Genomic DNA, 24677 nt, shown 5'->3' on the forward strand with positions numbered 1-24677 from the left:
GATTTTTTAAAAGGATCTCTGGTATTCTATTTTAAACCATTTGCTTTTCTGCGATGTAAACTCCCTCTGTCTCCCAGAAATTGCGGTGAAATTGGCTGTTCACGCTAATTACTTGTGGAAGTTTTGCTTTGCTTTTAAGGCAATTAGGGAAAAGCATTGGGTTTTGCAACAGGATCCTCGTGGTATGGGACAAAAATGGCACGTGTGGGAGAGTGAAACCTTCCGTTACCTGAATTAATTCAGCAAAAGCAAAATTTCAAAGCAAAACTAAAAATTTTGCACCTGTCACTTGTTAAAAACAAGTTTTTCTGTTTTTTTCATTCAGTACGACCGCAGTAGGGGAGAGACATCAGTATGTCCCGAGCTGGACTTTGCCAAAACAAAAAGTGGGAGGCTTTTTAAACACTGGGATGTGCTAAAGGAAAAGTACTGGGGGACATCAGTGGGGGAGATTTAGTCGGTGAGATTAGGCCATCTGTGTTTGCTGACTGGCGCTTATCAAAGTTAAACTCCTACCCTCCCACAGAGACTGGGAGGTAGGGGTCCTATCTTTCTTAATGAGTACATTTCAAAGGGATGGCTCCCAGCTCCTTAAGAAAGACATTCCTGAGTTGTAGAAGATATATCCCAAAGAGACAGAGAAAGAATTTATAATCGCAAGTTTTCTAAAGTAAGTGCTCTAAGAACAGGGAGGTCGGGGGCCTATAGTCAAGTTTTGGCTGAAACAAACTAAATTCTTTTGGCAGCATCAAGTTTTCTTAGGCAGGAGCTTAAGAGGGTTGGGGTCATCATCCAAAGGATGCAGCCTTGAGCCGTTAGAAACTATGTTAGTGTTTCTTCAGGTCTTTTAGTGTGTGTGTGTGTGTGTGTGCATGTGTGTAGCACATTATATTAAAAGTTGCAGCTCTTATAGGCCAAGATTGAGGCCCAGTTGAGAAGACAGTTCACAGGAGCCTGACTAAAGTTTGGTCAAATTTTGTCAGAGACAACTGACCACATGAATATGATCTTTCCAGAAATTTTCAGGAATCTTGAGGAAAGTACTGGACTTTCTGCTAGTGTAAAGAATATTTGAGCTGTATTTCAATGGGCAGGGTGATCCCAGCGGGCATCTCCTATACGTAGAAAGTCTTCCTGGTTTTGGTTAAGCTTCACAGGTAATATACTTCAGCATATTAGAAGAGTTATTAGGGGAAATAATCCTCTTAAATTAGTATACTTACATAATTAAATTTCGTTTGTCTTAATCCTCTGTAATATTTTAGGGATTTGTCCATTTCATTTAAATTTTCAAATTTTTTGGTGTAAAATTGTTCACATTATCTTATTAATTTTTTGTTATTTACAAATTCACAGATGGCCTTTGTTTGACAAAATCTATATCCACTAAAATTATTTTTTATACAACTTTTACTGTATGACTCTATTTAAATGAAATACAATTGGCAAATTCACAAATTATGTTCTTTAAGTTATTTCTTCTATCTTGAGGAAATGTAGGAAAGTATTCGTTCCCAAGCCTGGGTCAGTGAATTTATATTGCCGGAACTTGAATTTTCACATTAGGTTGGGTATATATTACATCAGAAGGAACTTCCGAACCCTCTGTTGCCTTGCTCTGGGACAAGCTTAGACGGTGCACACTCTTGTGTACACTTTTCCCCAGCCCTTTGCTAAATCAATAAGCCAGTCTCTGAAAACCATGGCCTATGTTAATAAAGTCTATTATCATTAGGAAGAATGAGAAAATAAAGAATCCAAGCAAGAATTTTAGGAAATAAGGTAAAAAAAGAGGGAAATTTCTACAAGAGACCTAAACAGTTCTAATAGTTTGGAGAGCTGAATACACAATTTCCTTTAGGGGACAACCAAGTCTGCTTGGCAAAATACTTTTTGTAAAACATCTTGATTGAGATATGTATTAGTTTGCTAGGGCTGCCGTAACGAAATACCACAGACTGGGTGGCTTCAGCAACAGAAATTTATTTTCTCCCAGTTGTGGGGCTAGAAGTCCAACATCAAGGTGTCAGCAGGTTTGTTTTTTTTCTGAGGCCTCTCTTCCTGGTTTGCAGCTGGCTGCCTTCTCGCTGTGTCCTCAGACGGTCTTTTCTCCATGCACACACATCTCTGGTGCTTGCAAATTTCCTCTTCTTATAAGGACAACAGTCACATTGGATTAGAGCCTATCCTAATGACCTTATTTTAACCTAATCACCTATTTATAAAGACCGTACCTTCAAATACAATCCCATTCTGAGGTACTGGGGGTTAGGCTTCAACACATGAATTTTGGGGAGACATAATTTCACCAATAACAAGATATAATCCACATACCATAAAATTCATCCATTTAAAGCACACAATTCAATGTTTTTAGTACATTCACAGAGTTGTGCAACCACACTACGATATAAGTTTAGAACATTTTCACCACCCCCCAAAGAAACCCCGTCCCGTTAGCAGTTACTCCTCATTAACCACCACTACCACCCCTCCACCTCAACCTTAGGCAACCACAAATCTACTTCCTGTTTCTATAGATTTGTCTCTTCTGGGTTTTTCATGTAAATGGAATCACATAATCATGTGGTCTTTTGTGATTGGTTTCTTTCACCTAGTATAACATTTTAGTGGTTCATCCACGTTTAGCAAGTGTCAATACTTCATTCTTTTTTATCGCAAAATAATTATTCCATTGTATGGATATACCACATTTTATTTTCTATTCATCAGTTGATGGACAAGTGGTTTGTTTCCACTACTTGGCTATTATGAACAATACCTCTATAAACATTGACGTGCAAGTTTTCACGTAGACATATGTTTTCATTTCTCTTGGATACCTATGAATAGGATTGCTGGACCATATGGTAACTCTATGTCTAACATTTTGAAGAACTGCCAGAGTGTTTTCCAAAGTGACTGCACAATTTTACATTCCCATCTGCAATAAACAAGGGTTCCAATTTCTCCAGATCCTCACCGACACTTGTTACTCTCTCTCTTTTTTGATTATAGCCATCCTACTGGTTGTGAAGGAGTATGTCATTGTGGTTTTGAGATCCATTTCTCTACTGACTAATGATGTTAAGTGTCTTTTCATGTGCTTATTAGTCTTTGGATATCTTTTTTGGAGAAATGTGTATTCAAACCTTTAACTGCTTAATGTCTGTAGGAAGTGTAATTGTGTCCCTTTCTTCATCCTGACATTATTTTTTCTTTCTTTTCTTAATCCATATTAACAGAATTTTATCCATTTTTAATCCTTTCAAGGAAATATCTACCTTTGTTGATATTCTCTATTATATGTCTATTTTCTAGTTCACTAATTTTTTTAATTTTTTAATTTATTAATAAAATTAATTAAATTAATAAAAAATAATTTTTTATTATTTTCTCCCTTTGTCTTCTTTGGGTTTATTTTACTGTAATTTTTTCCAACTTCTTCAGAAGTCTACTTAGCTCATAAATTTTCAGCATTTTTTTATTTTATAACTTATGCATTTAAAGCTGTAAATTTTCCTTTTGGTACTTAGCAGCATCCTCTAAGTTTTTACTCATGGCATTTAAAAATGTCTGCAATTATTTATTTTTTAACCCATGAGTTATTTAGAAGTATATTCCTTAATTTCTAGTTATCTTTTTTATCATTGATTTCTAGTACAACACATATGATTTCAGTCCTGTGAAATTTGTCATAACTTGCTTTATGGCCCATTACATGGAGAATTTTTGTAAATGCTTCTTGTGTTCTAGAAAAAATGTTGAGAAACTTAACTTCTCAATCAATAGTTTAATAATTGGGTGAGGGGATATTCATAATGCTCATCCATAAGAATTGAAAGCATTCAGAATACCTCTTTTTAGTCAGAAGTTGCGCTATTATCTTTTAAGCTTTGGAGGCAAAAATATTAGCATTGGGGCAATCAGGAATGACTGCCAGGTGCCCCAACTGTCTGGTATAAATATTTGGGGACCTTGGTTCTATACATCTTGACTCCTTTTGCTCCAGGTACTTATTTCTTTTGGATTCACTCCTGTTGTCTCTCCAGTCTCAGAGCCTCTAAATGAAGCTGCCCTGCTCACAGGTGTTAAAAGAATTTAGCCTCTGACATTGGCTTTTGAGTATTTCACTCATTCCATCTGGACATTCCTCTTTGTCTATCACCTAGGCTGAGCCTGCCCTTCAGCTCCTCTGTCTAACCTTGCTTAATGATTGCTTTTAAAGTGCTTCTTTGGCTCACACTCTTTGTTCTCCTCCAGACAGGAACTGTGTGCAGAGGTACCCCAGAGACCGCTGGAGGCCTGTGGAATGGTTCAGGCAGACCTGTTTCCTACCAGGTCTTCCCATCAGAAGAGGGGAATATTGCATTGGGTTCATCCATCATTCTGGATGCACTCTGGTATCTGGTCCTCAGATGAAGATTTGCCCAGCAACCTCCAGCTCCCAGATGCCTGTCTGCACTGCACAGAGTTCTTAGCTAACGGATCACGTTTTCTGCACTTAGCTTTCCATTCTGGCCTGGCCTCCCAGTTGATTTATCTCCTTCCTTCCTCCCTCTGGCAAGCTCCAGCGTATGAGCCTTAATAACAGCTCTAGTACACCCACAATTACTATTCTCCCTGCTTCTGTTTCCTGATTATGAAAAGGCACAATATATAAAAAGAAATGAAGTTCTGATATATGCTACAACAGGGATGAAACTTGAAGACATTATGCTAAGTGAAATAAGCCAGAAAGAAAAGGACAAATACTGTATTATTGCACTTTTATGAAGTACCTTAACAGGCAAATTCAGAGACAGAAAGTAGATTAGAAGTTACCAGTGGCTTGGGTTGAGGGCAATGGGGAGCTAGCTGTTGCTTAATGGTTACAGGGTTTCTGTTGGGAGTAATGAAAAGATTCTAGTAATAGTGGTAATGATTACACAACACGGTGAATGTAATTAATGCTGCTGAATTGTATACTTAACAGTGGTTAAAACGGTAAATTTCATGTCATGTATAATTTATCACAATTAAACAAAACAAAACAGCACAGTAATGTTTCCCTGACCTTTTTCAGTGTCCTGCCCGGCTGCTCCCTTTTTGCCTGCCTCTTAAATATTAGGGCTCAGTAGTCTTTGGTCCTGGTTTCTCTCCTTTTATTGTCCTGCCCTCTTCCTCTGGGGAATCTCATCCAGTATGCTAATTAAACAACTAAAGCTATATTTTTAGTCTAAACTCTCTCCCAAGTGGCAGAACCAGGTTATTAAGTGACTACTTGAAATCTCCAACTGGATGTTCCACCAGCTTTTTATTCTCATCATCCCGCATCTGAACTCATGCTCTTCCTCCCAAAGCAGTTTCGCCTCCTGTTTGTCTTTAGCCTTCTGTTCTCTACAAGCCACAGTTTCCCAAACCAGACACTCAGGTGTCTCCTCCTGTTCCCACATCCAGTCTCTCACAAAGCCCTAGCCTTCTCACTTCTCTTTGCCCGATGCCTCACCACATACCCTACACCAAGCCGAGCTGCCGGCCTGGCTCTGAATTTCACTCTGTGCCCTTGGAAATCTCCTTTTTCTGCCTGGAATATTTTAGAATGACTTTTCTTGCTTTGGTCTCTCTTCTCTTTACCCTCAAATTCTCTGCCCCTCAACTTCAAGGCCTAGGTGGCCCCTCACCTTCTCAATCAAGCTGTCACCTTCCCTCTGCAGTCTCCTTCTCTTTAGCAGAATAATCTTCTGGTCCTTCCTGTCTAGGGAAGGTGTTCTCGCAAATCATTGTAAATGGACTCATTTTGTAAATCATTTTATCATGGCACTCAACACATTGCAATTCACTGTAATTTCTTGTTGACTTGTCTGACGGTCTCCCCGACTAGCCTCTAGTCTTGTCAGAGGTGGAGAGGTGGAGAGGCGGCTCCCAGCAAGCACCCGGGGCTGTGATAGCCGCTCCTTGAAGAGCTACAATGTCTGCTGTATAAACTTTAAGAGAACTAGACATGTTTTCAAGACTTGCGGTTCAAATGTATTTTTCAGAAAAGTCAGTTCACTTTAAGTTTTCTTCTCTTTGCTGTTAGATATTGCTAAATGGCTGCCACCTAACTACTCAGGGCATTGTTGTAGTTGCACTTCCCTCCAGCTTTTTGTGGCTGCTCCAGATGCTTTTCTGATAGGTCTAATTTCATATTTTAGTGGTTTTAAACTTACGGGGGCACACCTAAAGACGGATATTGCAACATAATCGGTATACATGTTAAGGACTGAAAAAAAATCCTACGGGATCCTTGAAATTAATGCTTCACAGTGTTTAACGTTGCATCACTTTCTGATTGTCTGATTTAATGACGACCTTAGCACCGTCTCCAAACAATAAATCACATATGTTTTTAAAATTAAAATGATTTGCAATTAATTTTATTTTTTTAAATGTCGAATATTTTTGTGCTATAATTAGAGAGTGCAGGGTTTCAAAGCAGATTTGGAATTGAAGTTTCTGAATAAATGCTACCAAAGGGAGAGACATAGACTCCAAATTACTTCCATCTTCTTAATACTAGTTTATTTTTCATCTGTTGCAAATAGCATAGCTCCTGTATCAGGCATGGTTCTCTAGAGAAGCAGAACTAATATATATATGTGTAGATATATATATAATATGTATGTTTATTTATATATAATATATATGCATGTATATTTATATTTATGCTTATATAAGGCTTGTGTGAGCAGGGCAGCTTCAGTTAGGGGTGCTGAGACTGGAGAGACAACAAGAGTGAATCCAAGAGAAATAAGTAATTGGAGCAAAAGGAGTCAGGATGTACAGGACCAAGTTCCCCAATTTAATTGTGGAAAGGATAGTGATATTGTCTGCAAGTGTCCAGTAAATAATATTTTATAGCTTAAGAAAAATACAACGTACTAAAGTGGGAAGAGAGAACAGCATGAAAAAATGTCTTAATGACAAAATATTTGTTAGTTATGATTGTTGGCAATATATTATCCATCCATTACGTACCATTTGTTACTATGGATGGGCCATTCAGATGCCTTAAGTATCACTTAGAATAACCAAATTAAAACTTGGGAGAACAGCTTTTGCTTTAAAACTTTTGCTACTTTATTAACCACACCAAATTAGGAATGATGCTGGCTAACCTTTCGAATGGCCTTCCTCTGGGTCCAGCATTGTGCCATGCAGCACAAGCATTCCGTCCTTCAGTCCTCCCAATGACTTTATGATTGCTCTCTTGGGAAATGGGAAAACTGAGGCACAGGGAGGAGGGTAAATGGCTTGCCTAAGGTTGCTGGTAGGATCAGAGTTTGAACCCAGGAAACCTGACCCCAGAACCCTTTCAACTACCATCTTATAGGGAAATATTTTTAGCAGTCCTAAAATGCTGAGACATCACTATGAGTATGCATGTAGTCACATTTTATTTTATTAAAAAATAGGCAATACTCTTATGTAGTTCAAAATTTAAAAGGTATAAAAGAGTATGCAATAAAAAAGCGCTCTCCAAACCTTATCTGTCAACTATCTATTCTCCTTCTCACACGCAACCAACAAACTTTCATGCATATATTAATTTTTCCCTCTTTTTACACACATGGTAGGTTACCATGTGATCCATTCCATATCTTGCTTTTCCCCTTAAAAACATATCCAAGAGATCTTTCCATATTTTTACATAAAGTACTTCCTCATTCTCTTTTAATGCTTGCCTAGTATTCTATTGTATGGATGTCCCACAACTTGTTTCATCCGTCTGCTATTAATGGACATTTAAGGTTTTTTCCAAGCATTTGTTTCTACAATAATAATTTTGTATTTCTCAAATTGTGAGTATTTAATAACAGAGATTTAGTTTGTCCAATCTGCACGGTGTTTTTACATTTATTTTAAAAATACACAGGGTTGGCATGGTGGCATAATGGTTAAGTTCACGTGCTCCAGAGGCCGGGGGTTCACGGGTTTGGATCCTGGGCGCTGACCTGCACACCGCTCATCAAGCCAAGCTGTGTCAGCATCCCACATACAAAATAGCGGAAGATTGGCACAGATGTTAGCTCAGGGCCATTCTTCCTTACCAAAACAAACAGACAAACAATTGAAAAACACTTATATGCTTTAAAATCCAGTATGTATAAAAGAGTATATTTTAAAAAGTCTTTTTCCTCTTCCTGTCTGTCCCCAACCTTCCTGCCATAGGCAACCTACGTTATTAGTTTCTTGTATTATGCATATGCAAACAAGTACATACATATATTTCTCCAACCTTCCTTTTATGCAAATGATAGCATACTATACCTACTGTATCTTTCTTTCTTGTTGTTTTTAAACTTACCATTAAATTGTGAAGATCTTTCCATGTAAGAATTTAAAGGAAAATTTCATGCTTTTTCTTTTTTACAGCTATGATAGTGTCCAAAATTTATTTAACTAGCCCCTTGATGGACCTTTACCTGGTCTTCAAATCTTCCATTTTCACAAATAATTCTACAAAGAATAACCATGTACAAATGTCATTTTACAAGTGTACAAATAATTCTACAGGATACATTCCTAAAGTGGAATTGCTACTTCAAGGAGTATGCACGTTTGTAATGTTGATGAATATTGCCAAATTATTCTTCAGTTGTATCAATTTATACTTTGGCCAACAATGCATGAGAGGGCCTGTTTCCCACACTTTCCCCAACAGAAGATGTGATCCAAGAAATTGTATCCCAGTGTAGTTTTAACGTGAAGTTCTCTTTTTACAAGTAAGTCGAGCATCTTTTCCTATATTTAAGAGTCACTTGTTTGACAATGCACTCTATTAATATACTTTATCATTTTCTCTTTTGGTTGTGGTGTTTTTCAAAAGACTTAAAGGAACTCTTTATATGGTAGGGAAATGAGCCTTTCATCTCTGGTTCAGATTGAAAATTCTTTCATCTTTTAATCTATTGTTTGACTTGTAATGTTTTTTAATAAAGACTTTTTAATATTTATACAGATTTGTCAATCTTTCCTGGTATGGCCTCTATGCTTTTTTTTTTTAAAATGTTGCATTATATTGATAACTAAATTGACATCTTTAAAATAAATCAGAAATCTTAGAAACTTTATAGTAAAATAAAAAAGAACCTGATGGACACAGAACCATATTCTTATACAAGGTATATGTAGTGTGTGCAGGTTGTGTATCCTCTTTTTTCATATCAACATTGCAACATGCCTTAAAGTGTCATGGTTTATTCAACAATTATTCCATCCATGTGGGGCCTCTAGTTTTTGTCATACTTGGAAAGGCTTTCACTAATCCAAGATTATAGAAGAACTTGCCCCAGTACTTTTTAAATTATATTTTGATCTATCTGGAATCCATTTTTGTGTAAAGTTTGAGCTTTGTTTTTTTTTCCAGATGGCTACCAGCTGTCCCAATAAAATACTATGCCAGTTAAAACACTTTCAGCTATAAGTGACAATAACCAACTAAAACCAGCTTAAACAATCAGTGCATTTACTAACTCACATGACAATAAATCTGGAGTACGGTTGTTCCAGCGTTGGTTAAGTCACTGGTTCCACAATGACCTCAAGGACCCAGGTTCTTTCCATTTCTTCAGTGTGTTGACTTGATTCCTTTATTCAAACTAAAAACTGAGGGCTGTGTCTTTTACATTGTACTCAAAACAAGCTTAGTGCTATAAAAATTCCATTTAATTAGATAAAGACATTTTTGTATACTAAACTTAGATTATCAGATTTGCAAAATACTTTTACACTGAAAATTAATTGAAGTAGGAATCACGTCTTTCAAAAGTTTCAGCTACTGTGTCCAGTACAACAAATATGACTTTATCATTCTAATGGGGGCTATGGTTACACCCTGGAGTAAGATTTGGGAAAACTGGATACAACTGTGATGGAACTGGCCAAGAACTCCCTCAGCTCCTCCGCAATCCTGCAGCCCACCCGCCTCTGAACCTGGGGACCTGTCTCTCCCTTGAGTTACAGTGGAAGAAGCATCTCTGTTCTATCCAAAGCCAAAGGCCAATCCTTCCATATGGCTGTGTAACTTCAGTTATTCCCTTGTTCTCCCTTATATCAAATTCTTTCCCTCTCCTGGACTGTTTCCATCACCAGTCTAACACATCTCTCTTGGCCCTCCATCCCCCTCCCACCACCACTCCATTTCTCTTCTTTACTCCATTGAAAGAATTCTGAAAGCCATGTTTTACTTGCTCCTTTTTCGTCCTCACTGCCCATTCTCACCTCCACACACTTCAGTCAGGCTCTCATTCCCTCATTCTCCCACGCCCACATTGATAAGAAACAGTCTTACTAAGGTTGCCCTTGTAGAGGTCCATGAAGTCAGACTCTTCTGATTTTCTTCTGACTTGCCTGGTCGCTCTTTCTCAGCCCCTTTTCTGGCTCTTCCTCCTCCAGTGGACCTCTTGCAGTAGTCCAGGCTCTGGCCTGAGTTCTCCTCTCTTCTCTACCTGCACTCTCTCTCCTAGCTCCATGACTTTACATATCCTCCATTTACCGATGACTTCCAAATCCATACCTCCCCCCCGACCCCTATCCTGAGTCTAGACTTATTTCTCCAACTACCTTTTGGCATTTCCACTTGAGTGTTTAATGAAAATGTCAAACTTAACATGTCCAAAGCAGAACTAATCATTTCCCCTATCTTCCCAATTCATTCTTCCCAGAGTCTTCTCCATCACTGTAAATGGCATCTTCAATTGCCCAACTGCCCACATACATTTATCAGCAAGTCCTACAGGTACTTACAAAATATGTCTTGAGTCCAGCTACTGCTCTCCCTTTCCACTGGTACACCCTTGTCCAAATGACTGCCATCCAGCCTAGATTACTAGGACAGTCTTCCAATCAGTCTCATAGCCTCTTCTCTTTCTCACTATGGTCCATTCTCTACACAGCAGTCTGAATGATTTTTCTAAAATGAAAATTAGGTTATATGACTCCTCTCCTCAAAACCTTCCAGATGATGTCTCGGCACCTTCTGTAACAAAACCCAACTCCTTTTCCTGATACACAGGGCTCTACAGGGTGTGTTATCTGCCCACCTAACCTCACCTCTGTCCATTTTCTCCCCTCTTCATTCCAGTTGAAGCACTATGGCTGTTTCTCTTTCCATCAAGCACACCAAGCTTGTTCTCATCTCAGGATGTTGCACCTGCACTTGGAACACTCTTCCTCCATACATTTGCATGGATGTGTCCTCATCATTGGGGCTCAGTTGATATGACAGTTCTTAGAGAGTCTTGTGCTGGATTATCTACTCAATCAGTTGCGTCTCACATTACCCTGCTTTATTCTCTGTGAAAATATTCAATACTAATATTCTCATAGCATCATTTGTCAGGACCTGAAATTATCTTATTTATTCATTGACATGTTTTTTTTTTTTTAAAGATTTTATTTTTTTCGTTTTTCTCCCCAAAGCCCCCCAGTACATAGTTGTATATTCTTCATGGTGGGTCCTTCTAGTTGTGGCATGTGGGATGCTGTCTCAGCGTGGCCTGATGAGCAGTGCCGTGTCCGCGCCCAGGACTCGAACCAACGAAACACTGGGCCGCCTGCAGTGGAGCGCGCGAACTTAACCACTCGGCTACGAGGCCAGCCCCCTATTCATTGACATGTTTATCATCCTTCTCCACTGTAATATAAGCTCCTTGAAGGTAGAAATGTTGACTGTCTTACGCTCTGGTCTATCCTTATTATCTGAAACAGTGCCAAACATTTATCCAGTAGTGGGGACTCCAAGATGTTTATTAACTGATTTACTACACTTATCTCTGTTTTGGGCAGTTACTTTACCTCTTATGATCTGAGTTCCTTCAATATTAAGATGAGGAAGCTTGAAAAAAAGACACCTGAAATTCCTTCTGGCTTGGTCCACAATGACTATGTCTTATGACCTATAGCAATTACAGGAAAACTCTCGTTATGCCAAAGATTTGTATCTATTGTGGAACATTCATTCATTCATTTATTCATTCATTCAACAAGCCTTTACTGGGTGTTGACCATAAACCTAGCACTGTTCTAGGAATTGGAGGCCAAGTCAAGCCATCAAGCTTAGAGCGCATCAGTCTTAAAAAAACAAACTTAAAGACCCAGAAGGTTGATGCCATCCTTATTCTCCAGCTGGTTTTCTACTGATACTTCGCTTTCATGACAGCTCCTTCTAAGTCAAATTTATTATCATTCTTACAGTAGTTAATTTCCAAGAATCCCAGGATTAAGTGATATAATTTATGTGGCTGTAACTCTAATAGCACCATGTAAAACATAGCCATTAAGGCTGCAGAATTTCTGCCGATCTGATTTAGTTCTAATCCAAACTCTGCCATGCTTCCTAATTTAATTGCAGCATGACTTGAACTAGAATTTTGAATTTCATGAATCTGATTTTCAAAAAAAGGACAAAATGAGAGTAACAAGGGACTGTCTGTGTATATATTCAGGTCATATGTGCAGAAGGACTGCTGATTCTCTTGACAAAATTTGAGCCAGCTGCTTTTAAATCTGAACTGGAATTAGTGTATATGTAGAGCCAGTAACTAATCAAATGTCTAGAATGAAAGTAAATCACTTTCAAAACTGTCTATAGAGAATGAAAAATGACTAAGAAAAGTAAATTGCTATATATTGTGCTAACTGCCATTTGTTGGCATATGCTGCCAATCACTCATAGGAAGCAATGTCTACTTATATTTGCCTTAATCAGTTAGAGAAAGGGATATAGTATAGCTATAGAATGTTCTAATCTTGCATATAAGCACTATATTTAAAGCCTTATTTGGTCAAAATGCTTTTGGTTAGGAAGGAAAATAGAAATCCAATTCAAACTTAACAAACAAAAATGGGGAGGATTTATTGTAACATGCAACTGGGCAAGCCAGGACTTAACCAATGCGATGTCATCAGAGAATTCTTTTCTTCCAATCAAGGGCTCTCCTTCTGGTGGACAAATGTCCACTAGCAGCTCAGGATTCATATCCTACCAGTTTATCAACCGCAGGGGAAAGAAACAGTCTTTTTCCATAGCTACGATAGAGAAATCCTGAGCAAGATCCTGACTGGCCCGGTTTGGAAACAGACTAACCAAACGTATTTTAAAAGCCCTCAGGCTCCTAGATTACTCTTTTCTCCTTCAAAACTTCTTCCTGCAGTGAGCTGATTAGCTAAATTTTAGGAGAATGTAATCTGATTAAATGGGTTCACCTTAAGGTGTTTAACATGATAGCTTTGTCATTTATAGCCTACATGAACAGATAATTGATACAATGTCAAAATCAGAAAAGGAATTTAAGGCAGCGGGGATGAAGACAGTTTTAATGAGATACAATAAATCATGCTGATGTAGAAGAGGGTATACTCTTTCCATACACTAGGCTTATAATTCTGGACATCTCTGCTTTACTACTCATACCATTTGTGAGTGCAAACAGTTGGAGGTGTATTGTGGGATGCTGTGCGAGTGGTCTACTCTTGGTTCAGGCAAAAAGGGTGCGTTGTCTGTAGAGAACAGAAAAGCAATAATGAAACTGTCAGCTTGTATGCTTTTTTGTCATTGTATGCAGAAATTCTAAACAATGTCAGTGATGTAATATACCTCCCCACCTTGAGGGACCAGTCTCATTGTTCTTGCATCCTCTTGGGATTCCTTGCCAATACTTCCTTCCGTCTCCCCAGTCAAGCAAACCAGAATAGAAATGAGGGCCCCGGCATAGCACTTTTCACAACTATTGATACTCGATTAGGAAAATTAACGTGTTGATGACTTGCACTATAAAGAAAAGTGAACTTTGACTCCAAGAGAAAATAATCAAAAGACTGTGCTTTACAAAATGGATTATAATTAATGTCAAAATGTGTGTTGTAAGTGGTAAATGTAAGCTTGTATCATAAATAATAGAATTAGCCCCCAAAAATAAATTTAACAGGAAAAGTCTGTTCTGGAAGAGTAATTCATCTGTCAGCTGAGCAAAAGAAGCTTGTAAGAAATAGTTGAATAATGCCAAAAATGATTAAACTAATTTAAGCGCAAGCATATGAATTTGATTTGGACCAGAGTCTGTGTCCTTTCCCTTGTTGCCATGTAGCCCTGGCCCCGCACGGAGTATCATTGCTGGCCCAGCAGGTGGCACTCTTCCCTTTGTGCACTAGTCCTAAACTCACTTCCCCAAATATGAGGCAGTTAGAGCCTTGCCTTCAGAACCCGCAGAATCTGTTTATCTGTGGCAATAATATGGTTATAGCTTTCATAAGGGCAACTGCGCTGGTCTGGTCTTTGTTAGATTTAAAGATCGGTACCTACATGTCTAAATGTTCCTTTGGTTCTAGAGTTTGTCGCCCTTAGCTCTAAGCTTTCATTGATTTCAGTTAAAATACTTGGCCTTCTACTCTGTGTCTAAGGTCTTACGCAATGCCAGAGAGCTATATAAAATTGCAATGGTTCCTATTTGAAAAGCACATCGAGCAAAAGCAATGTTTCTCAATTAAAAAAAAATCTGTCTTTTTCTAATAAAGATTCCACACACCCCTAGAGCTCGTGAAACCTCCCCTCAAGAATTCTTGATGAGCAGAAGTTGATTCTATCTTCTATATATTCTCTCTAGAAAAGACTGTATCCAGCTTAGTTTTCTATAGTTTGTATTATGAAAATAGCTTTCTATGTCTATCAAATATACAATTAAAATACATTAGGTACATTTTTTCCCTTTCAAAATTGGTCCTAGTGTCCTGCCTCCTGGAAAGTGTGATTTTCTGGTCACAAAACAAAGGTACTACACAAAGCATAAGAATGAAAAGAACCTACACTGATATGTTAATAAAACAGTTAATAAACAGTTAAATAGTTAATAAACAGTTAAACAGTTAATAAATCACATTTTCATTTGTTACTTCTTGTTGTGCTAGCTTCATTTAGAGAGTGCTATATATGTGCTAGGCCCATTAATATATATTAAGTGTATTACACATACAGTGTTGCTTAATTATCACAGATACCCATTTTGAAGACAAGGAATGTAAAGCTTAGAAAACTTAAATTATTTCCCCAAATCAGGAAGCAAATCGGTATCAGAATGAGGACTGGAGCTTCTAAAGTTTATATGCCTGAGAAAGACAGAACATATAGTTTATTGCAACAATTTTGCTAGTTAGTGAAGGAGTTTCATTAAAGAAAAAAAATTCATAAAATGACTTTCAATAGCTAACCTACTTTGTACAACAATTTATAAGAGATGTTGTTGATAAGGTTAGGTATTCTTCAGAAATTGCACAAAGAGAAGAGGGGAAGGGAGTGTTAAAGAAAGAGGGGAGGGAGTGTTAAAGAAAGAGACACATTTAATTGATTTTACAAGTTGCCTATGGTTAGCCCAATCTTCAAGGAAGATTATTGAAAGAAGAACATAGGGAAATACGTTTTAATAAGCAAAAAGTGTTTAATTTGCAATGTGTGTTACAGTAAATGGGCCAATGTCTTTAATATATAGAGAGCTCTTTCAAAATCCATAAGAATAAGACATCAATACAAAAATGGAAAAATATAAGAATAACCAATTCACAAAGGAACATGTATGTCCAAAAAGTCCACGGAAAAAATAATCCTTCTCATTAAGAATTTCAAAATTGAACATAGAATGTGATATCTCCTTTGACTCCCAAATTGCCAAATATTAAAAGGAATAAGCAAAATAATGATGATAATAATAAAAAAGTGATAAAAGCTATGAAAATGTCCATTGCGATTGAGGAGAAGGGACACAGGCATGCAAACATTTCTGGTAGATAGGTCAATTAAGTTACATCTACACAATGAACTATCATTGACCTAGATCTAGATATGTATTTAGATGGAAATATTCCAAATGAAAAATTATGATTCAGATTACAGAATGTATATCAAGCATCATCTCATTTTAGTAAATAAGTAATTATAAATAAGCTTATATAGAATTATAAATTATAATTGCATATATATTTATAGGCAAATCTACAGGAATCTATACCAAACTGATAACTGGGATTATATAAAGATATTGATGTTGAGATTTGCCCCCTTTTTTTCTTTCTGTTTATCAATAGTTTCTAATTTTTCTATAGTAATACCTGGATTACTTATGTAAGTAAACAAAAGCAAGATTTAAGATAAAAGAAGTAGTATCATTGTTAAGAGGATAAACTCTGAAGTCAGATAAACCCAGGTGTATATAAATTCCTTAAACTTCTTAATCTTGGTTTCTTCATCTGTAAGATGGTGATAATAATAGTGTCTACCTCAGTGCAAGGTACTTGGGGAATAAGATTGTCTCTACTCTGCAGGCAGTTAAATGCCCAAACAGACAGATGTCATTAACTCAAATGAGAACACGGCAGACAAGGAGTTCATAGTTCTATGACATGCAAGGGAATCCCAAACACAGGCACATTTGAAAGGTAATAAATGTCTATTAAACTAATTTGCTCCTTTAAAACAAGGTAATCTAAAGGGGTGAATTTTACAGTATGTGAATTATATCTCAATTAAGATGTCAAAAAAAGTCTTATTTTTAATGTGAGATATTTAACTGAAAGAAATGGTCTTAAGAGTATTTTGATACAAAATATACTGATACATTACAAAAACTAACGTTGCATAGAAAATTTTCTAAACTAGCAGATGTGAGTCATATGCACGTGAATCTGGTTCATAAAATTATGGAATTGCTTGGAGACTCATTTTTAGTGTGTGATTAATAAAATGATGCCCACATAGGATTTGCAAATATTAAATACTACGCCTAAAATAATGAATTCCTTAATTTTTCCTGTAAACCGATTGGGGAAAAAGAGCTTTATTTGTGTTTGGGAAAAAAAGGCAACAGAAGTTCTTTCTTAATGTAACATGAATGATTTTCAAGGTCCAATTAAAAATTTCACTTTCTCTAGAAAATTGCTTCCTTGATCATTCTTGTCCTTCCTGATAATAACAATTCTAGCTTCCATTTACTGAAACTTATGATATTCCTGGGAATAAGTTAAGTGCTTCACAGACCTGATCAAATTTAATTTTGACAACAGCCCATGAGGTGTTATTAGCTCCATTTAACAGATAAGGAGACTGAGACAGGTAAGTTAAGCAACTTAACCAAGTCACATGGCTATTAAGTTATCAGGTTAGGATTCGAAGCTGGAACTGTTGAGTTACAAAGCTTGTTAATACTACATCATACAAATCTGTCCTTGTCCCATCTGTGAATGCTACAAATGAGCAAAGAATGACAGATCAGAATAATCAGTCTTTTCTCAGAGTGTTCCCAAACAAGAGGTGACAAGCTAAAACTATACTCTGGTAGGAGATCCAAATTAGTTTTCTTCAATAACAATAACAGTATTCTGAGGTGCGATTATAGCAATTTATATAATGAAAAGAATTACTACTCTGAGAAGATATACTTAATTCTAAGAGCTGACTAGAATATTGAGAAAAGAACTGAACATTGAATAGTTTAAATCATTGAGGAGTTATCTGGAAATGCTCTTTATTCATTGAGATCACAGCTTCCATTGAGTCTAGATTCTTATATTTTATATTCCATTCATTTACTTATTGTATGATTATCTATTGAATACCTACTATATGCCAGGTGCTGTTCTAGACATTTGAGATACATCAGAGAACATAACAGACAAGAATCTCTGCCCTTAAAAAAAATAGTAATAAAAAAGAAAAGAAATGCTTTTAAAAAACTAAACAAACAAGAAACAACATCAAGAAAGAATATCCTCGACCTTATGGAGTCTCCATCTCTGTGGGGAGAGACAGACAAAGAAGTATATGTCAGATGACGCTAAGTGATATGAATAGAAATAATGAAGGGCAAGGGGCAGGGAGAGAGGAGGGTTGGTGTTTAAATGCGGGGGGGGGGGTGGTGGGGGGGTGTCAAGAAAAGCCTCTCTGAGGTGTTAGCATTTAAATGGAGATTTGAATGATGTGAGAGACTTAGAGAGTGAACCATGTGAATACCTGAGGGAAGAGCATCCTATCGAAGGAAGAGCACATGCAAAGGCCCTGAGCTTGGTGTGTCCTAGAAAAGGAAAAAAGGCCAGTGGGGCTGGAACAGAGAGAGCAAGGGGGAGAGTGCTGGTAGATAAGGGCAGAGAGGAAGCCAGGTCTAGTGTCAGTGATAGATTTGGTGGCTTTTTCTCGGAAGGAGGGAGACCAGTTCGGAGGCTGTCATAATTATCCAGGTGAGAAATGACGAGGGTGAGAGCCATGGAAGGGATGAGACATGGTTGGATATTGGATATATTTTGAAAGTAGAATTGAGAGGATTTACTGAAAGATTGGAATGTGGAGTGTGAGAGATTGTGTGTGAGGTGTGAGAAGTCTTCGTGTTAAAATGCTAGCTAACTACCTCTGGAGACAAAAGCCGTCAACGTCCTCCTCGGCCTCGTTCTTGCTAACTACCTCTGGAGACAAAAGCCGTCAACGTCCTCCTCGGCCTCGTTCTTGTGGGTATGGACCTTTTGACCTTGGAGGTTAAGTCAACAGGAGTCACAACAAGTCCGACGACTAAGAATAGGAAGAAATGAAAACACGACCCTTCTGCCCAAGCTGGTTCTTGTTTGGGAGAGGCCGCCAAGCTAAACAGAGGTTGTGGGAAAAGAACAAATGCCTTTTTCAATGAACTATTTCCAGATTGTCAAGGAGAGGAAACAAATCTAAGGGCGTAAGAACAGACTTTGATCAAGTCTTAAGAAGTTTCAGGGCTGAAGCATATTGTAGGACCCAGCCTTAGGTTTTCCCTAAGGTTACCGATTTCTCTTTTTCTTTTTTTCCATCATTCCTCACCCTCTCCTTGGTCCAACTTCTTAGCTACAGGAAGGGACAGTTTATCATTGGTTCTCAAACTTCAGCAGGCGTCAGAATTACCTGGTGCATCTGTGAAAACACAGATTGCTGGGCCTCAATGCCAGAGCGTCTAATTGGGGCACATTGTGTGTGTGTGTGTATAGAGGGATAGAGAGGGAGGGAGCTGAAATTTTTCATTTCTAACAAGTTCTTAGGTGATGCTGGAGAAGAACTGTCGCTTCTTGTACCGGAGGGCGTGCAAGGTGATGGGATCTTGAACTCTGCCTCATGGGACGTGAGTGGGGAAGGTTCCAGCTCCCAGAGGTTTCCAGTGACCAGGGAAATTGTCCACTTACTCCAAGGTGTTTCTCGGCTGCCCTAAACCGGTGAAAATAAGCAGCAAAAGCCGGCCAAGAGCAGGAGCGGGAAGTCCTTCCAGACTAGACATCCCTCGGAGCTCACGAGTGGAGCGAGGGCGGGAAGACGGCCTTCGGGCCAGCCCCCAGATCCTCAGAGGGCGCGGACCCGGAGGAGGCGCCCAGAAGGCGGCGCCTCTCGGAGGAAGTTTGCCCTTTAATTTCGGAGCCCAGGTCTCCGACGCACCAACCGCCAGGAGCGAGCAGCGGGCACCGACGGGAGCTGTCAGTCCCTCCCGGGGTGCCAGTCGGGCAGCCGCCGCGCTCAGCATCCGCCGGCACCGTCGCCATGGGCGGCGCCGTCTCCAGCCAGCTGGACGAGGGCAAGTGCGCCTACATCCGAGGTACGCCCGCCCGTCCGCCGCCCCGGGGTCTGCAAAACCGCCGGGACCTGTGGGCCAGGCTGGCCGCCCCGGCCCTGGCCTCCGAGGGGGCGTCCCGAGTGCGTGCCCGCTGCGCCCCCCACCACCCCGCGCTCCACAGCCCGCACCCCCCGCCGCGGGCGCGCCGATCGCAGGGCGCAGGGCGCCTCGCCGGGCAGGTTTCGCGCCTGCTGGAGTGGGGCTGCGCTCGGGCCGGGATGCTCTGGGAAGCGCGGCTGGACGGTTGCAGAGGCAGGTGCAGGCTGCTGGGGGGTGGGGGCCGAGCTCGGTGCCTCCTCTCCGCCCGCCTTCCGTGTCTGCTCGGGCCCCCGGCCCAGAACACCTCGCCCTCCTATACCTGGCGCTGGACTTAGTGCCGAGCCCTGCCTGATCTAGCCGCAAAGAGAACTGCGGGGATATCCCTCGATTCTAGAGATTTCCCCGGGGATTCCCTGCCTGTAAGGCAGAATTTCCCTTCTGGTCATGTTGGCCTGGTTTTGTAAAACGCGGCGTCGGCCACAGCTTCACTTGAACTTCATAATATCACTGGTGGGGTGATTTCATCAGAGGCACAAAGGGCAGTGTTCGTTACGCTCCCAGGTGGTTCGGTTCCCTTCCCTTCCCGGAGAGGGGGGAAAGCAGAAGAGGAACACGGGCATGTTTTGTAACAGTTGCTAAAGTGATAGACGGGGAGAAACTCATTTGGTGAGACTTTCAGAAATATAGTGACTCAGTAAAGAGTGTGAGGCAGAAGAAAACAAAAACCAAACTGAACTGAAACTGCAGGAAATCATGACTCTATCTCCTGAGCACATTTGGCCTCTCCCCTTCCCTCCCCCGCAAACCTTGCCCACATCCACTACCTAACATTTGGTTATCTTGTGAATTCAGTGTTTTTCTGGCTTCAGAAATACCTTCTAAACTAGGTATTAAACTCTAGGTTTTATCCTAATTCTGCAAAGAAACGGTTAGGTTCTTCCTGATACCTCTTTCCTAAGAGGAAAGCATTTATTTAGTGTCCTTATTCCTTGTTTGTTTTCGGTCACCACAACATTTAAAACCATTTAGAAAGGATATCAAATCAGGGCACTTGAGAGCAATGTGATTGATTTCCCAGATGCTTTCTCTGGTTCTTTCTGAGGCAGAAGATCATCAACAACTCCTACCGTCAGGGGATAAATCTTAGTCAAGTATGTTGTTTATTTAAAATGGGAAAAAGATGGATGACTTATTTACGTTAGTGAAAGAGCTAAACTAAGCCTGCCTTCACTTACAAGTTTGGCTGTTTGGTTGGTTTTTTTTCCCACCAGTGTTTAGGGGACTGAAAGAGTAACATAGTAGAACATAGTGAGAAGGGGCTTGCATTTAGTTATTAGCAAAATATATTTATGGCATTTATTTTATAAGACGTTATGTCACTGAGAAGTTTAGAAACACCTAAAATTGAAGCACGGCCATCTACAGTCATCATCGCCAGTCCAGCAATGTGAGGGATTAATTTGCTTGAAGAAGACGTTGTGGTCATGACCGTTGTTGGTGCTGATGCACGTATTGTACTCATGTAATAAGAAAATGTGTTTAATTCTGAAATTAAACTATTACATGTACAAAAGTGTAAGCTGGCTTGTGCACAGGAAGGACTTGCAATGAATGTGTTCTGAGTGAATAAAACTATAGCAGATTGTGTGGCCGTCATTGCCTCCTCTAGTCTTGTTCCATTTTATCTCCTCTTTTCTTTGTTTGCGAGGGCACTTTCAAGGTATGTAGGGGCGGAGGGAAGAGAAGAGTTAAAGTTAGAACACCTCCGGAGAAAATGAGACGTTGCCTCACTTGAGAATACTAGTCTTGCCAAAAGAGCGAAGAGCCTTGGAAAAATGCATGGTGTTGTGAATTGTTGGTGCATGAGCAAATGAAGGTCATGGGACTGTGATTTCCTGATGGTTTTGAAGCCCCAGATCCCTGAAAAAAATCATAACCCTATCTTTACCACTTTGCCCATCCTTTAGCTCGTAAAGATTCTCAAACTTTGATCTCATTGTAAGCAGAACAATTGAAAGCATGGCAGTAAAGTTTAAATACAGTTTTATGACCTGTTTCTCATAAAGTAGCTGCCAGTGAAATATTATAGATTTGAAAGCTCCTGTAGCTGAGACAATGACTTTCTTTCAAGCTTGATAAACTTTGCTAACATATGGAGGATAACTAGTCTGTATATTTGGAGTGAGTTTTGTTAACTTAATCTTGTATGTGTTATAAGCAGCTGCATTTCTAGTATGCTAATGACTCTGAATCAGCCTTTACTTTTAGACAAATTATTTAACAGCTGCTGTTCAGTTCGTGTGCCTCAAAACTTTGTGTTAATGGTGGTCTTCGTCTCATGGATGTTTCGAAAGTACAATATTTCTTAGGATTTAGTAAATCTCTAGGTAAAGGGAAATCAAAGGTATTAAGGAATTGCTTCATTTCTAACGATGTTAGTTTTCAAAATTACTACCACACTCATATTTCTTGCAACAGAATAAATTGTTAGGATTGTTTCTGGAAGACTTTCAGTAACTTCCCTTGATAAGATGTTTCTATTAATAAATAATACTGAGACCAACTTGCAATCCCATGGGTGATGTCATGAATTAGCTTTTAGTGATGCTTTTAGCTCTGAACTAAAAGGGTCTTCCTTCAGTGAGAAGGAAAGCTCATCTAATCCAGGCGTCAGGGGTCAATTTAGGGTACTTTTCTCTTTTTTATGCCTTGTTTTCTTTTTCTTTTTAAACTTTGAGTATGCCTAAAAGTGAACTATTGCTTCAAAAACCAGTGTTTTCATGTTCAAGCAATAATTTTGTTTCCTTTTTTAAGTTACCATTGAATTGTTAATGAGTCAGGAGAAAAACCTGAAAACTCTCCCACATTAGTCCTTTGGAGGGTCAGAAAAGTCCTGAAAAATCAAGGTGCCACTGAGAACTGCGGGGTACACAGGTCCTGGGTGGATGCCTCTAGGCCTCGGAGCAGCACAAAGAAGTTAGGAAAACTGTTCTTTTCCTGACTTGCTGTTGCATAGTCAGTCACCACTTAATCTCCAAAGGGCCCAGTGGCTTCCTCCAAAATGCTCATCAGTGATCTGATGCTTATAAGGTAAGAAATGAGTTTCAGCTTAAAAACAACATGTATTTCTCTTAGGGGAATTTTCTCATATTTATATCATAAGGGTTAAATTAGGTGGCTGTATATGAAATTTATGGTGATAGTGTCTGAAGTGAAGTCTCCACAGACAAGGGGAGTGGAAGACAGGGAGAGCTGGGCGTGTTTGCAGTTGACTCGATCTAGATGTTAGTACTCGTCTACACGGTGGCTTATTCTTCACTCATAATTTGTTGGTAGGAAATGGACATAAGAACTGGTCTGATTTATCTGGATAATTATGACAGTGTAACCTTAGAGTCCAACTTACCTGGCTAGTAATGGCAGTATATTGTAATGCAAAGTTAGGAATATAGAATGTGGTAGACACTGTTGGATGCCAACCCAGCATCCTTTCCCCATTCCGCTTTTATAACAGAACCCCAGTTTTGTTCAGGTATTGAACCTCCTCCGTGTAGCCCTCTGTTTGAGAGAGGCTAGCCCTACTTATGGCTTCTGAGGAGTGGGTGCTTATTGGTCCACGCCTGTCATGGGGGTGTGTTCTCCTTGCCAGTGATTATACAAGACATGGGATTGTGGCGCGATGGGGTCAGTGAAGCTGAAGGGAAGTTTGCTGGCTGCTTCTAAGGAAGTTTTCTTCCCTTTAAAGAGGAGACAAGGGGAAGAGATACATCCTTCCTCCCCTTCTTCTTTTGGACTTTGTAGCATCTGGTGATGCCTAGAACCGTTGTTTTCGTCTTGCTGAGCAGGAGGGGCACTAGCTTGAAGACATAGCCAACACTTAGAACACCGCCAGGCTGAAGCAGTCTCAGAGAAGAGAAGCTGGAGCCCTGCCACAGTTTGCTGATCGCCTGCCTGCCCTACTCCTGGGTACTTCTTGTGACCTGATAGACTAAATCCTCTTTGAGTTGGGATGGTAGAGACTGCTAATTATCCTCCAATATCATCATCCCCTACTTTTTAAAATAATAGAACTTCCAGATGTTAGCTGGCCACATGCACACCCAGAATAAAGATATTTCCCAGCCTCCTTTTCAACTAGATGGGGTCATGTAACTGAGTCTTGGCGAATGGGACCTAGGTAGAGTGTTGTATGCTATTTCTAGAAAGTGACCTTAAAAGGAAAGGATGTGTCCTTTTTTATCCTATCCTCCATATTGCTGGATTGTGAGCATGGTTGGAGCAGCCATTTTTGACTACTTACATGTCTTTTTTAAAAAATATTTATGTACTTATTTTTTGCGGTGACATTGGTTTATAACATTATATAACTTTCAGGTGTACATCATAATATATTTCAAATTCTGTGTAGATTACATCATGTTCACCTCCCAGAGACTAATTATAATTCATCACCACACGCATGTGCCTCATCACCCCTTTCATGCTTACCCCTCCCCCCTTCCCCTCTGGTAACCACCAATCCAATCTCTGTTGCTATGTGTTTGTTTGTTGTTGTTTTTATCTTCTACTTATGAGTGACATCAAACGAGCCTTATCTTTCTCCCTTTGACGTATTTCACTTAGCATAATACCCTCAAGGTCCATCCATGTTGTCACAAATGGCCAGATTTCATTGTTTCTTATGGTTGAGTAGTATTCTGTTGTGTATATATACTGAATCTTCTTTATCCATTCGTCCCTTGATGGGCACCTAGGTTGCTTCCAAGTCTTGCCTATTGTGAATAATGCTGCAATGAACATAGGGGTGCACATTCTTTTAAGAAGGAGTTCATGCAGAGTGGAGGAAGTGGACAAAAGGAGCCTAGGTTCCTGAGGACTTCATGTAGTAGAACCTTCTTTCTAGCCCTGGACTACTTACCTCTGGACTTTAATAAGAGAGAAATAAAGTTTTATCTTATTTAAGCCAGTGTTAACAGTGGCATTACTGTAATCCACCGACAAATGTTATCTTAA

General features: G+C 39.4%; 1 protein-coding gene across 4 annotated transcripts in view; it reads left to right on the top strand.

Moving 5' to 3' along the window:
• The first annotated feature begins 19296 nt into the window (after positions 1–19296).
• NIBAN1 (niban apoptosis regulator 1) overlaps positions 19297–24677 on the top strand; it is a 155647-nt gene continuing 150266 nt past the window's right edge. For 3 of the 4 annotated variants that reach the window (XM_044758398.2, XM_070497119.1, XM_044758397.2), the window contains exon 1: positions 19394–19607. In XM_044758398.2, the coding sequence (XP_044614333.1) occupies positions 19553–19607 (55 nt within the window). In that variant the 5' untranslated portion in view covers positions 19394–19552. Of the gene's footprint in view, positions 19608–24677 lie in introns of all 4 variants that reach the window. The other variant, XM_014850305.3, reaches the window with a different exon arrangement.

This window comes from Equus asinus, chromosome 25 (genome assembly GCF_041296235.1).
Source record: "Equus asinus isolate D_3611 breed Donkey chromosome 25, EquAss-T2T_v2, whole genome shotgun sequence".
Classification (NCBI taxonomy): domain Eukaryota; kingdom Metazoa; phylum Chordata; class Mammalia; order Perissodactyla; family Equidae; genus Equus; species Equus asinus.